The sequence below is a fragment of the Hippoglossus hippoglossus genome, chromosome 13 (assembly GCF_009819705.1).
Source record: "Hippoglossus hippoglossus isolate fHipHip1 chromosome 13, fHipHip1.pri, whole genome shotgun sequence".
In the NCBI taxonomy this organism is placed as follows: domain Eukaryota; kingdom Metazoa; phylum Chordata; class Actinopteri; order Pleuronectiformes; family Pleuronectidae; genus Hippoglossus; species Hippoglossus hippoglossus.
The window spans coordinates 15,967,062-15,979,321 of NC_047163.1; the positions used below are offsets into that span (position 1 = coordinate 15,967,062).

Consider the following 12,260-nt stretch of genomic DNA (forward strand, 5'->3'; position numbering starts at 1 on the left):
CCTTTAAAAGTCTTCAGTGGAGAAGTTCAGCCAAAACATGCACAATTCAAAGCAGAAGTAATGTTTGCAGGATCTAATCTCTTGGGAGATGTTAGCAGCCTTTGGAAGACTAAACATGCCCAAATATAACAACGCTCTCTTATTACTGCAACAAATAACAAACACAGAGAATTGAAACTGGGTCGGACTGAAGCTGCTTCTGTAGCGGTAGCTCAGGAAGTCGATGGAGAGGGTTAGACATGAACCTTTTCTGTCCATACTGCACAAAAACATTTCAATAGAGGATTTTAAATCTTGTGTACAGTTTGATGCATATCAGCTGGATGCGGTGCATCTAAAAACGGTAATTTGAGTTCCTCTCTTCCTCCTGTGAGAGCGGCTGGTAGATGACACTTGGCCTGAGGGGACATCAGTATAATTAACACTACAACTGCAGCCACTAGTTGCACCGCTACACATCGGAGTTAACAGAGGACACAACATGGTCCTTTCATATGAACGTGAGTGTAATTAACACATGCATCCTCCTCGTCTGTGTCTCTGTCAGCCCTGTCGCAGAGTGTGAAGGCGTGTGGCGCCGAGGCTCTGGCTCTGCTGGGACAGATGAAGCAGCGCGACAGTCTGGCTGCAGCCGACAACAGCAGACTGAAGGCTGCTCTGGAGGCCATCCTGGCCACCGCAGAGGTTTGTGCTCCGGTGCCGAGACACAACACGGGTCACACTGTTGCTGAGATGATAATGATGATGTCGCTGTTACGACCTCAGAATCTGGATCCCAGCGAAAGGTCCTGTTCTTCTGCTGTAATATTAAACTCAAGTCTCTCTGGTGTTTTCAGAAACTGCGTCCTCGGGGCTTGGAGCTGCAGCAGGGGGAGCTGGGAGATCTCGTGGAGCAGGAAATGTCCTCCACTTCTGCTGCTGTGGAGTCAGCTGCTGCCAGGATAGAGGTGCTTAAGTGTGTGTGTGTTTAGATTTGCTCATCTGATGGCAGATGTGTATTTAAATGTACTCGCTGTGTGTGTGAGCGTGTTGTTCTTTGCGTGCTGTGTGAAAACATCGCCCCCTGTTTCATTTTAAAACCGTTTTAACTTCAAAGTGTTTTTTTCTCTGTGTTTTCCAACAGGAAATGCTCAACAAGTCTCGAGCAGTTGATACAGGAATCAAGATGGAGGTCAATGAGAGGTAAGATGCAGTTTGTCTCCGGGGTTTGACCCCCGGAGACAAACAGAAAACTTTTCAGTTCAAAAGTTGGAAAACACACACCACTGTCTTCTGTGAGAAAACATCAGGATAAATACAGAAGTAGGACGGCTGTGGATCAAGAGATAGAGCAGGTCATCCACTAAATAGAAAGTCGGTGGTTCGATCCCCGGTTCCTCCAGTCTGCATGCTGAAGTGTCCTTGTGCAAGACACTGAACCTCGAATTGCCCCTGACGGCATTCAGAGTGTCCGTGTCTCCTGGTGGAGTTAGCTTAGCTGCAGACACTAACCAAAACCTCAGGCCACAGGTGCTGGAGTTTCCACATGTTTAGTATTTTTAATAAAGCTTTATTAACATAAGCTGCACATCAACCTTGGCAAGCCTGCTCGTACAGCGACCACCTATCATACATGAACACAGTCGAGGCCAAAAGTACCTGGAACTCGTCAAATATGAGCTGAGAGGCAAAAGTGCAACAGGTTCTCAGAGACCAAACCTGTGAAAAAACATGACGCCACCAAATGAGTCTGCTGCTGTATCTAGGCAACACAGTATGTCTTAAAGGAGCAGCCCACAATTTCTACAACTGTCCCACAACTGTTACAAATGGTGTGTGTGTGTGTGTGTGTGTGTGTGTGTGTGTGTGTGTGTGTGTGTGTGTGTGTGTGTGTGTGTGTGTGTGTGTGTGTGTGTGTGTGTGTGTGTGTGTGTGTGTGTGTGTGTGTGTGTGTGTGTGTGTGTGTGTGAGAGTGTGTGAGAATTTCATCAGTTCAGCCACAAAGGCCGTGCAAACTGAAGTCTGAAGCGGATGTGCCCTGTAATGTAATGTCTGTCTGCAAACCTGAAATATGTTTCTGCAGTAAATCTGCTTTTCAGACGGGCACTGAAAGTCCAGATAATTTCTTAAAATCCAAGTCAGTTGCTTCGGACGTTTTCCCGAACTTTTCCAGCCAGCACCCCCGAGTAAAATGCCAGAGTGAGCCCATGTGAGAATACAACAGGGAATTAACAGTGAGCGAGTGGGCGCGTTAAAGACAATTCTGACACACGACAGACGCGAAACTGAAAAACAAAGAATACAAATATCTCAGGGTGAAAGACGAAGGAGCCATACACGTGGGAGACACTGACAAAGATTGGCAGTGTCTCCATTGTGAACGCGTCTGACTCAGACAATCTCCTGCTGCATTCTTCGTATGTGAAATGCAAAGTCCTGAAAATACCCAGAGCCACTTTCGAGTTAATGTCTGAAAACGTTTCCCTGGAGCATCTCCACTGAACATGTTGGCAAGTCCTCAATGTCTGGCACTAAATGTGTTTCTTCACAACGTGCTGTTAACAGCTCCAGGAACCTCTTGATGACATAATTGGACAGAAACTTGGTTCTTTGCTCCAAACCTGACCATCAGAGTCATTTGTTGAATGCACATGAATCTGGACTCAACCATCCAGTGCTACATGAATCACTCTGTAGGGTTTATATTTCTCTCTGAGCAGCTTTGTGAACCTCGAGCAATGAGCATATCTAGTCATTAGTGTTGCATCCTTTCATTTTCAAACCACAAAGACACAGAGAAACTGGTGTATAGCTCATTACGCCCGTGTGTTTTTGTTGTATTAAGCCAATTAACCAGCACTGCTCTTTCTCATCTCTGCCTCTGATCTAGTTATTAATGTAAAGTGTTGTTTTCTCAATACCTGCTGGGAGAGATAATTCTGAAAAGAAACTAAACTAAGCTGCTGCAGCTGCATTACTACCTTGAGTATTTAGGTCAGTGGTGCATCGGTCCTGTTATAACTAGACTGTGTGGAGACAGTGGGGAGGCTGATCACTTTCAGTTTTGATCTAATTCTTTTTTTTAAATGAAGCAGCTCCATGTTTGTTCTGTTGTTATTTTGAGAGGCTACAAACCTTGCGTGCAAGATATTTAAAGCACCACAGACTTGAGGACGTTCTGCGTCCCAGTATGAAATGGAGATATCAGCATCAGCAGCAGCTACAGAGGAGTTTCAACGCTTGTGTGCTCTGCTCTGTCGCCCCCTGCAGGATCTTGGCCTCGTGCACAGAACTGATGCAGGCGATCAAGGAGCTCGTCGTTTCTTCCAAAAACCTGCAAAGGGACATCGTGGAGAGCGGAAGGGTGAGTTCTCCTTTATGTGACTTTTAACAGTTTTCTCATCAGATTTTGAATCATCTGCATGATTTCTTTGATTATAAGGTGACATTTGCAAACTTAGTCTTAAACGACGATTCTACACTACATTTCAAACTTTACAGATAGAGACTTCTGGTCTGTTGTATGCATCGAGTGTCTGTTGCATGATCCAAGAGATCTTTATTTGAAATCCTGTATTTATCACAGGGTCTGATCAGGACTGATGCTGGTATAAAAAATTAAGTAATTAAAAGTGAAAAATAATATTAATATCTATAGTGTTTTATAGCAGTTTAAGTTTTTTTGAAGTGTCATCATGCATGAAAGTCAGTGTTGTTGCTAATCAGTGACATGTGCCAGGATCTCATTAACATCTAGTATATGGAAAATTACTCATTTTTGAAAACAAAATAAGTGATTGAAAGTCAAAAAAATGTATTAATATATATATATAGTGTTTTATAGCAGTTTTAGGAAGTGGAAATTTTGTGAGAAGGTGCAGAGAGGATTTTTTTTTTTAAGGAGCTCTCAGTGTGAAACTCGAGTAGATTTAAACTTTTGCTTTTGGACTGTCAGTCAGACCAACCAAGACATTTGAATGTCACCTTGGACATATTCAAATAATAATAATCGGAAAATGTACCTGTAGTGAAAATAGTCATGAGATCCAACCTCTGCGTTCAATTCATACCCAAGAGGGAAAAAAAGTGTGTCATGTTACATTTGTTTGAATGATCCCTCTTTTGTCCACCAGGGGGCAGCCTCCATGAAGGAATTTTATGCCAAGAACTCCCGCTGGACCGAGGGTCTGATCTCTGCCTCCAAAGCAGTGGGATGGGGCGCCACAGTCATGGTGTAAGTACCAGTCGTCCTCTGAGTATCTCTTACTCACATCACTGTTTAAAGAGTTAGTGGAAACGTGTATTTCAAGATGCAGCGATCAATATGAACCTTTCTTAAAGGATGGAAGAAATGAACTGTACACTCAAACAAAAAGTTAATGTTTTAAACATGAACTCGCATTTATAAATCATGTCAAGTTTTCTTGTCCTCAACTTTAAAGACACAGACTTATTGAATGTGGTGTGTGGTTGCAGGGACGCTGCTGATCTGGTGGTGCAGGGCAAAGGGAAGTTTGAGGAGTTGATGGTGTGTTCACACGAAATAGCTGCCAGCACTGCACAGCTGGTGGCTGCTTCCAAGGTGAGTGAACAATGTATTTCTGTACTTTTACCTCTCCCAGTGGAGAAAAGACTTAATGTGGAGCAAACACGCAACAGTCCTTTTTTAATCCATAAACGTATAGTGAGTTAATAGGGGGTGAATGCATACTGGAGATTAACACATGAAAATAACTATGACTGAGTGATTTAAATTGTTAGGTATTGTCGAACTAATACAGGTAAAAGTCCCATGCTGTAGATGTCATGTCTCTTGTCTTGTTGTCTGTTTTCCCATCTGCAGGTGAAAGCAGACAAAGACAGCACCAACCTGCACCGTCTGCAGCACGCGTCCCGCGGCGTCACACAGGCCACCGCAGCCGTCGTGGCCTCCACCAAGTCTGGGAAGTCTCAGATTGAAGAAAAAGGTGAGGGAATCGATCTCATAACCACAGTTCAAAAGTTTGACAATAGTTTAAACTAAAATTAATTATAATGCAGAAGTCCACTTGTTGTAATTTTTACTCTTTCTCTCTTTCTTAAGTTAAAAAAATGCATTTTTCTGTTTAACCTATAAAATTGATTATAGAAATGTTTTTGGCTCCATACGAAAGTTCTCTTCTTTGGTTTGTGTTTCCAGACACGATGGATTTCTCCAGCATGACGCTCACACAGATCAAACGACAGGAGATGGATGCACAGGTAAACAGGAGGAGAGACACTGAGACATCCTATACCTTAAAATAATATATATCTTAATGAGCCACGGAGCTGAACTGGGAGTCTAAAAAAATCTGTTTTAAATCAAGTAGAGAAGCAAAGGGAACTAAACTCTGCTTTGGGCCATAACACTAGAAAATCTTATTTGTACAGATTTTGAAGGTGAAATGTGATTTTGGCTCATTTCAAGGAAATAAAGTTTCCACTTTAGAATCTAAAGGTTGATTGTTTTTCATCCATTGAGGAGCTGGATTTTATATGGACACTTACACAAACACACACACACACACACACACAGTCCATTGTTGTAAATGCACAAAGGACTCGTATTTAAATATTGTTGGGTGTATTTTAGGAGTTTTTACTCAAACCTGTTTAAATAATGATCATTAACCGGTTTTAAGTACACACACACACACACACACACACACACACACAGGAAATAGAAGGAAAGAAAATAACAAGAATTTATTTATTCACCACTCCCCAGTGTAACCTCATGAAGCCTGGTCTACGTTTGTGTGTTTTAAAGAGTTCAAATAATTCTAATTCTAAAATAGTAGCCTCTTAATACAAAAAGTGAATCTAATGATGCAAAGCTTATGAGTTGGACCACCTCTGGAGTGACTCATCTTTAAACTGTGCTACAACACCATGTACTATATAATGTTTTAATTAAGAAAAAGTGCTCAGCTATAAAATTTAGATATTCAAATATTTGTTCTCTCCCATGTAACCCATAAAACTCTGTTTCATAACGTTGGGTTTTTCCGTGGGGGACATTAGAGGCCACAGGAGGTGAAGAGTGTGTGTGATTGTCCTCTACCTGTTTCCTCAGGTCCTGGTCCTGGAGCTGGAGACCCGTCTGCAGAAGGAGCGAGAGCGTCTCGGTGAACTGAGGAAGAAGCATTACGAGCTGGCCGGTGTAGCCGAGGGTTGGGGGGAGGTGGAGGAGGGTGAGGATAACTGTGCTATAATTACACTTTAGTAAAAAAAAAAACATTGTAGTAGAAAATGTAAAAATACACTAAAACCTGTCTTTTCCATCTTTTCTCTACAGGCACAGGTTGAGACCAGTCACGTCCCGCTCCCTCGTCCCCTTCCTCGACCATCAGACCGTTTTCTGTCTGCCTCTTTCTATTTATACACACTCTTCTCCGTCTCTTTCTCCCTTGTTTCCTTCTCTCTTCTCTGTTTGTTTGTTCTCTAAGCCAAATGGAAAGGTGCTTCTTTTCTAAAAAAAAAACTGCTTCTCCACCCATGTCCGGAAGCTTCCATTAAAGGACAGCACCAAGGGCTCAGTGGAGGAGGGGGACGTTGGAAGAAATGTACGTCAGGAGTTGGGGGGTGGGGGGGAGAAAAGCCTACAGTGCAGCCCGACTTCACAGCCTCATGTTCCCCCCTCCTCTCCCCCCTCCTCTCTCCCAGGACGGAGACAAGCAGTGATGGAGTTGATCACTTCGGCCGAGTATTTATTGTCTTCTTTTTATTTCTTCTCCTTCCTCCCCCCCCGGTTTTTACTACCAAGGAGTCGCAGCAGAGGCGACACGAGCACAAGCGTCAACTCAAGACATCCCAGGATGCACTGCACATGCTCTGGGCAGAGAGAAGGGGCAGATCGGTGACTGTGTGCGCCCCCTTCCCCAGCCCCCAGAACCATGTCTCTGTGTAACATAGATGGCATGCATGCTCTCCTTTTTTGATGTCTTCGTCGTGAGCTGCTCTCTGCTCGTTCTCTTCCTCCCTCATTCCTTCCCCGTTGTTTTTTCTCACACTGTGAGTTATCACCTTGTTAAGTCCGTACCGCTTCACGAGCAGGTTCACTGGACTTTCTGCCTTTTCACCACCACACCATTGTGACGACCGTGACTGTTAACCTGAACGCACCCCTCCTTTATTTACTTTTTTGGGGGGTTTCTTCATATTTTAGCAGAGGCTTACCCGGAAACTCTTTTAATAAAGAACAGGGAAAAGTAGCACACGTAACAGTCTTCTCCCTGTGACCTTTTCACACTGCCAACTACCTCATGCTACATCGTCAGAGGTCAAAGGCAGCAGCGGTGCATCATGGGGAGGTCAAATCATTTCCTCTCTCCTCAGTTTTCAGACACGACCACAGAGAATTTCCACACAATTGGTTCTGGACTTTCTCCGGAGTTTGCCTTTCACACATGAACGATGCAGCAGGAGGTTCTCACAATAACACAGAAATCTCCAGAGCGATCAGGTCGGGGGGGGGTGGGGGGTGGTGCAGCAGGTAACTTAAACATTGTGTTGCGGAGATCGACACCGGTGTCTGCCTTGCGTCTGTGTCTTCTATGTGTATGGCACCGCTTTTTCATCCTGACATATTTGTATCCCCCTTTTTCCATTTTTGCATCTATCGCGTGTTTGAAACTTCATCAACACTCCCACCCGCTCGCGGTGAATCCTCCGGAGGATCTCCTGCTGTTTGGGTGGGCCCATTCGAACAGTTTCTCCAGTTTTTACTACGGGACGGAAACAGTGAATGTCAAGAGCCTCTCACTCTGACATTTGCATTCTCACATACTGCCCCTCTGGAGCTCTCGTGAAGGAGAGTAGTGGGAGGAAACCCTCTTTTTTTATATATATATATATATAGAAACAACAACACTCGTCATAAAGTTTTTATTTCTTCGAGTCTGGCAGCAAAAGCAAAGTTTTCAGATTAAATTGGAGACCCGTTCTTGGTGCATATTTTTAGTCAAGCAGAGCCACGATGAAGCTGTCACAGCAGCCGCAGCAGCTCTGGAGGTGGAGCTGGGATCCAGTCACTTATAATGAACTGCGAACAGCGTCGTCTCCTGACAGATGGCGAGTATCGGCTCCTCCTTGAGACGTAACGACCCCGCCAGCAGGACGGCCGTGCTCCCGGTGAGGATGATAATCCTTTTAGGGTTCTGCAGGAGACGGGAGTGTCCGCCCACTCATAAATCTGCAGGAAGGAGCAAATGTAAATCTTTTAAAGTTTGACTGTTTCAAATCAAAGTTGAATGTGAGACTTTTATGAATCTGAGGCCACCCTGCTGCACAAGCCTTTATTAATGAAACGTTAAAGATCGACCTGCCTCTTCATAAATCCTGCAGGACTGAAGACAGGCTGCAGTTTTATAAATCCTTCACTAACGGCCTGCGTTGGCAGCACCACAGTGGACCCTGAAGAATGCAGTGCACAGACTGCAGTGTTTCAACTTCCTCAAGACCAAGTAGCTGTGTATATAAACTATGAGCCTTTAACTGTATAATCTTTGGATTTCTTTTCACGGCATCTAAAGATTCAGTTTAATTGAATACATGATGGTGCCCAACAACACCACACATAACTAATATAAGTCTTTACTTCTTCCGTACCAGGTTTTTATTTAACTGAATTTCCTACTGAGACTGATGAACTGACTTTCAGTGGACTGTGAGAAGACTGATCATGCCTTTGTGTGAAAAACAAAACAAAAAAAAAACCACGAGATGAGCAGGCATCCGTTTTGAAACCGACACCTTATTTCTATCTTTCTGTTGGATAATGATTCTCTTGGACTCTTTGTCTTTCTCTGTGTCTTAACATACGTAGCTCTGAAGCTCTGCTTTAGCTGTGTAGCTCTACAAAGTTGTGACACTGGGTATTTTACAGACACTGGTCAAATAGTATCTGCAAATAATTCTTAAAAACACAAAAGAAAGGGGTTAAACAGCTTGGAAAGCAGATGGTTGAATGACAAAAAAAAATATTTTTATAGCCCCACTGATTTTTTAAAAGTTGAATCTTAAGATGTCGTTATCAAACCCTCATGACCAAGAGTCTTGATATTTGACAGTTTAACCCAAAACTTTTATTATAAATAACCATAAATAAAAAGAGAAGACATAAACAATCAAACATACAAAACTTGTGAAAATGAATATTTTTTTACATAAAATATAAACATAAATGCACATCTCTTCTGCATCGTTTATTCTGTAAAATCAGTTCGGAATCCAACCAAATCTGTTTGGATATTGGCAAACACAAATGTCAATATCAATTTATCGACCAACTGATAACTCAGTCGGCCTCTAATTCTTATTATTAGACATTTTGAAGTATATTTCCCATGTGACCCCCCCCCCCCCCCACCCATCTGCTGCCCCAACCTGGTTCAAACAAACTCAAGTATTGTTTGCAGTACTGTTGGCTCCAGGTCTTTGTATGTAATAATGATTTTAGCTGTGTCCTGCCATTTCTCCCACACACGAGCAAAACAGTAGCTAATTTCATTAGAAACATCTGGAATATAAAACAAATTAAAACACCACAGAAGAAGGATTTCATCCACTTTTGCTGGTATTACAAGTGTCTTGGAAGATGAATGCACCTTGAGTGATGTTTAGTTGTATTTTTCTTGCCCAGATATTCTTTATTAACCTCCCTCTCTCTGTCTGTGTCCCCTCTCTTCTCTCGGGTCTGTGTCTGTAGTCCTACCAGCTCAGCCAGCCTTTCAAACTGCCTCACACTGTAGTCAAAGAGAAACAAATACTCACATAGCAACAGTGGAATATGTCTTTGTATGATATACTAAAACTTTGTTGGTGGGTTTGTTTTTATTTTTTCAGTTTTTGAAAATAAATATTTCAACTCGTTAATACGGACCAATGTGGGACTGTTGTTATTTTCTGCTCCATGTCAGCTGAGTTCATGTGATTAGGAAATATCGGATCGCTGAGACAACTAAACGTCCATTTAAGATGATTCAGATTTTGGACATAACAGCTGTGCCTCTTTCCTGTTTTTTCCTCTATGTTTTTATGCTTCAGTGCTGGCGACAGACCCAGACAGTATGTTGTTGGGAACGTTTGACAAGAACGTTTGAGAGAATTTCTTCACAGTTGGTCAAAAGTCAAGGTCTCTGTCACCTCACAAAAAACACATTTTGTTTCCTTGTGAACATGAAATATTAAGAACACCTCGAGAGAATGGGGGATATCCAGACCATATTCAAACTAGATTTTACAAGTGTAATAATGTAAATTGCAGTATTCAGGATTAGTCACTATTGGTAACAAACAAATGATCAGTTTTCACTGGGACTCAAAGATGAATTGATGTGTTCAGAGGTCAAAGGTCACAATGAGGTCAACACTCACTAGTTGGCAGAGGCATACAATCACTGGATCGTAATTCTAGTTCTTCCTTTTATTATTCGTGGAAAGGCTTGATATTACATAACACTGACATTGATTTATTACCTCAACGGTTGTATTAATCCTTTTACCAGCTGATGCAACATGCAGTGAAAAAACCTTGAGGAATTCCAACAAGTTAAATAAGCAGCTGCATCATTTCAGATTGGTTTTTTTTAGAAATACTTTGTTGAATGATCTTACTAATGACAGTGTTTTCACTATAAGTTATTGTGTGTTTGTGTGTGTGTGTTAGTGTGAGAGAGAGAGATTGGATGAAAAGTGTGTGTTTGCTCAGTAATTGTCTTCTACATGGGCCCATAACCTCACATCTACATCAGAGTGAAGCTAAAATCCTAATGTTCTTAATTGATTTTATTGTGGAGGTGGATTTTTTTTCCCAGTAAAAGCATTGACTTGTAAGATCCTAAGTGCTTTGTTGGCATTGAACAGAAAATAAATTATTGTTAAATTAGTTGCAAAAAAAAAATAGAACTTTGTATAAGTCTGTTGCTGCTGCTCCTACACTGGAAACAAAACACACACACACACACACGCATCCCCCCGCCCACCCATACACACAATTTGTAAGGCATTGCAGGACTTGTGAGTAAATGAATCAACGTAATCTGAAACCACTGTGCTGAGATTACAGAAATCCATAATCTGGGCTAAAGTGTGCTCCAGGATCAACCACATCTGATAAGAGTCTTATTTCCTTGTTGCTGCAGTGCAACAGAGCCCCACTGAGACAGTAAGATAGAAGCTACTTCAAACAGTATGGAGCTAATGTCGTGTTTTCTTGTTTGTCTCTTCTGTTTTTTTATTGTTTGTCACTCTCACGCAAGTATATCAGCTTTTGAGTTAAGATTCTCTTGATGTTTAAAAAAAAGAAAACTTATTGAGATTAGAGCCTTGGCATTACTGACAACTCAAAAAAAATAAAATGGCCAAGTGCATAGCTTCACCAAGGACCAACAGTCCCCTTGTGAAACCACATTTAAATTCACAGGATCCAGATTCTCATTTGGATCTGCACCGACGTGCTCACACTCATAGATATCAGTCATCTACATGTGCCGGATTTTTTTCATCAAGAACCTGGGAAATCTGTGAAAACGTCATAAACGATCTCACAATGTGATTGTTATTTAAAAAAAACATCCCTGAAGCTGCCCCCAGATCCGGATCCACACCAACATTTAATGCGTCCTTCCTTGGGTCATGCCCCAGCCCTCCAGTAGTTTTTGCATAATCCTGCCGATGAAAACATTACCTCCTTGGCAGTTATGGCACTTACTAGAGAGCAAACCTATGCTATGGCCCAGAAGTCCTTGAATTCAAGTCTTATAGCTAAGGCCACATTGTTATCTCAACTAGAAATTGATGGCAGTAACTTGTTTCTCTGTTACCATACAGCAGCTGATAAAAAGCCTACCCCCGTGAAACTACATTTAAACCTGCTAGATCTGGATATTTAGTTCCGCACCAAATTGCGCACACTCATAAATATCAGTACCTTAAATGTGCCTGATTAGATCCAAGAATTATCCTCTGGGAAATTAGTTAAATGCAAAACAACAACAAGTAAATAAAAGTGATGAAATAAATTCCTTTCGTCCGGATTGGCGCCAACAAACGGACGGGAGTGTAAACATACGACCTTTGGCTGAGATAGTGAACGACAGTCGAGTAAATATTTATCCGACAGAAAAACGTTGTTATATCACTTATTTTCACAGTTAACGAGTCACACCTGGTGTCAGGTACACGGACCAGGTGTGACTCGTTAACTGGCTCCATGGTAACACTTCAACCTGCAGGAGTCCTGAACAACAACAACAACA

General features: G+C 42.1%; 1 protein-coding gene across 3 annotated transcripts in view; it reads left to right on the forward strand.

The window, feature by feature from the left end:
* Positions 1-9,882, forward strand: part of hip1 (huntingtin interacting protein 1) — a 45,470-nt gene extending 35,588 nt beyond the window's left edge. For all 3 annotated transcript variants that reach the window (XM_034604465.1, XM_034604466.1, XM_034604467.1), the window contains 10 exons: positions 548-684; positions 837-947; positions 1,124-1,182; positions 3,250-3,343; positions 4,113-4,213; positions 4,456-4,561; positions 4,823-4,946; positions 5,159-5,220; positions 6,077-6,194; positions 6,299-9,882. In XM_034604465.1, coding sequence (XP_034460356.1) covers positions 548-684; positions 837-947; positions 1,124-1,182; positions 3,250-3,343; positions 4,113-4,213; positions 4,456-4,561; positions 4,823-4,946; positions 5,159-5,220; positions 6,077-6,194; positions 6,299-6,309 — 923 coding nt within the window. In that variant the 3' untranslated portion in view covers positions 6,310-9,882. The remainder of the gene's footprint in view (positions 1-547; positions 685-836; positions 948-1,123; positions 1,183-3,249; positions 3,344-4,112; positions 4,214-4,455; positions 4,562-4,822; positions 4,947-5,158; positions 5,221-6,076; positions 6,195-6,298) is intronic.
* Positions 9,883-12,260: the final 2,378 nt, after the last annotated feature.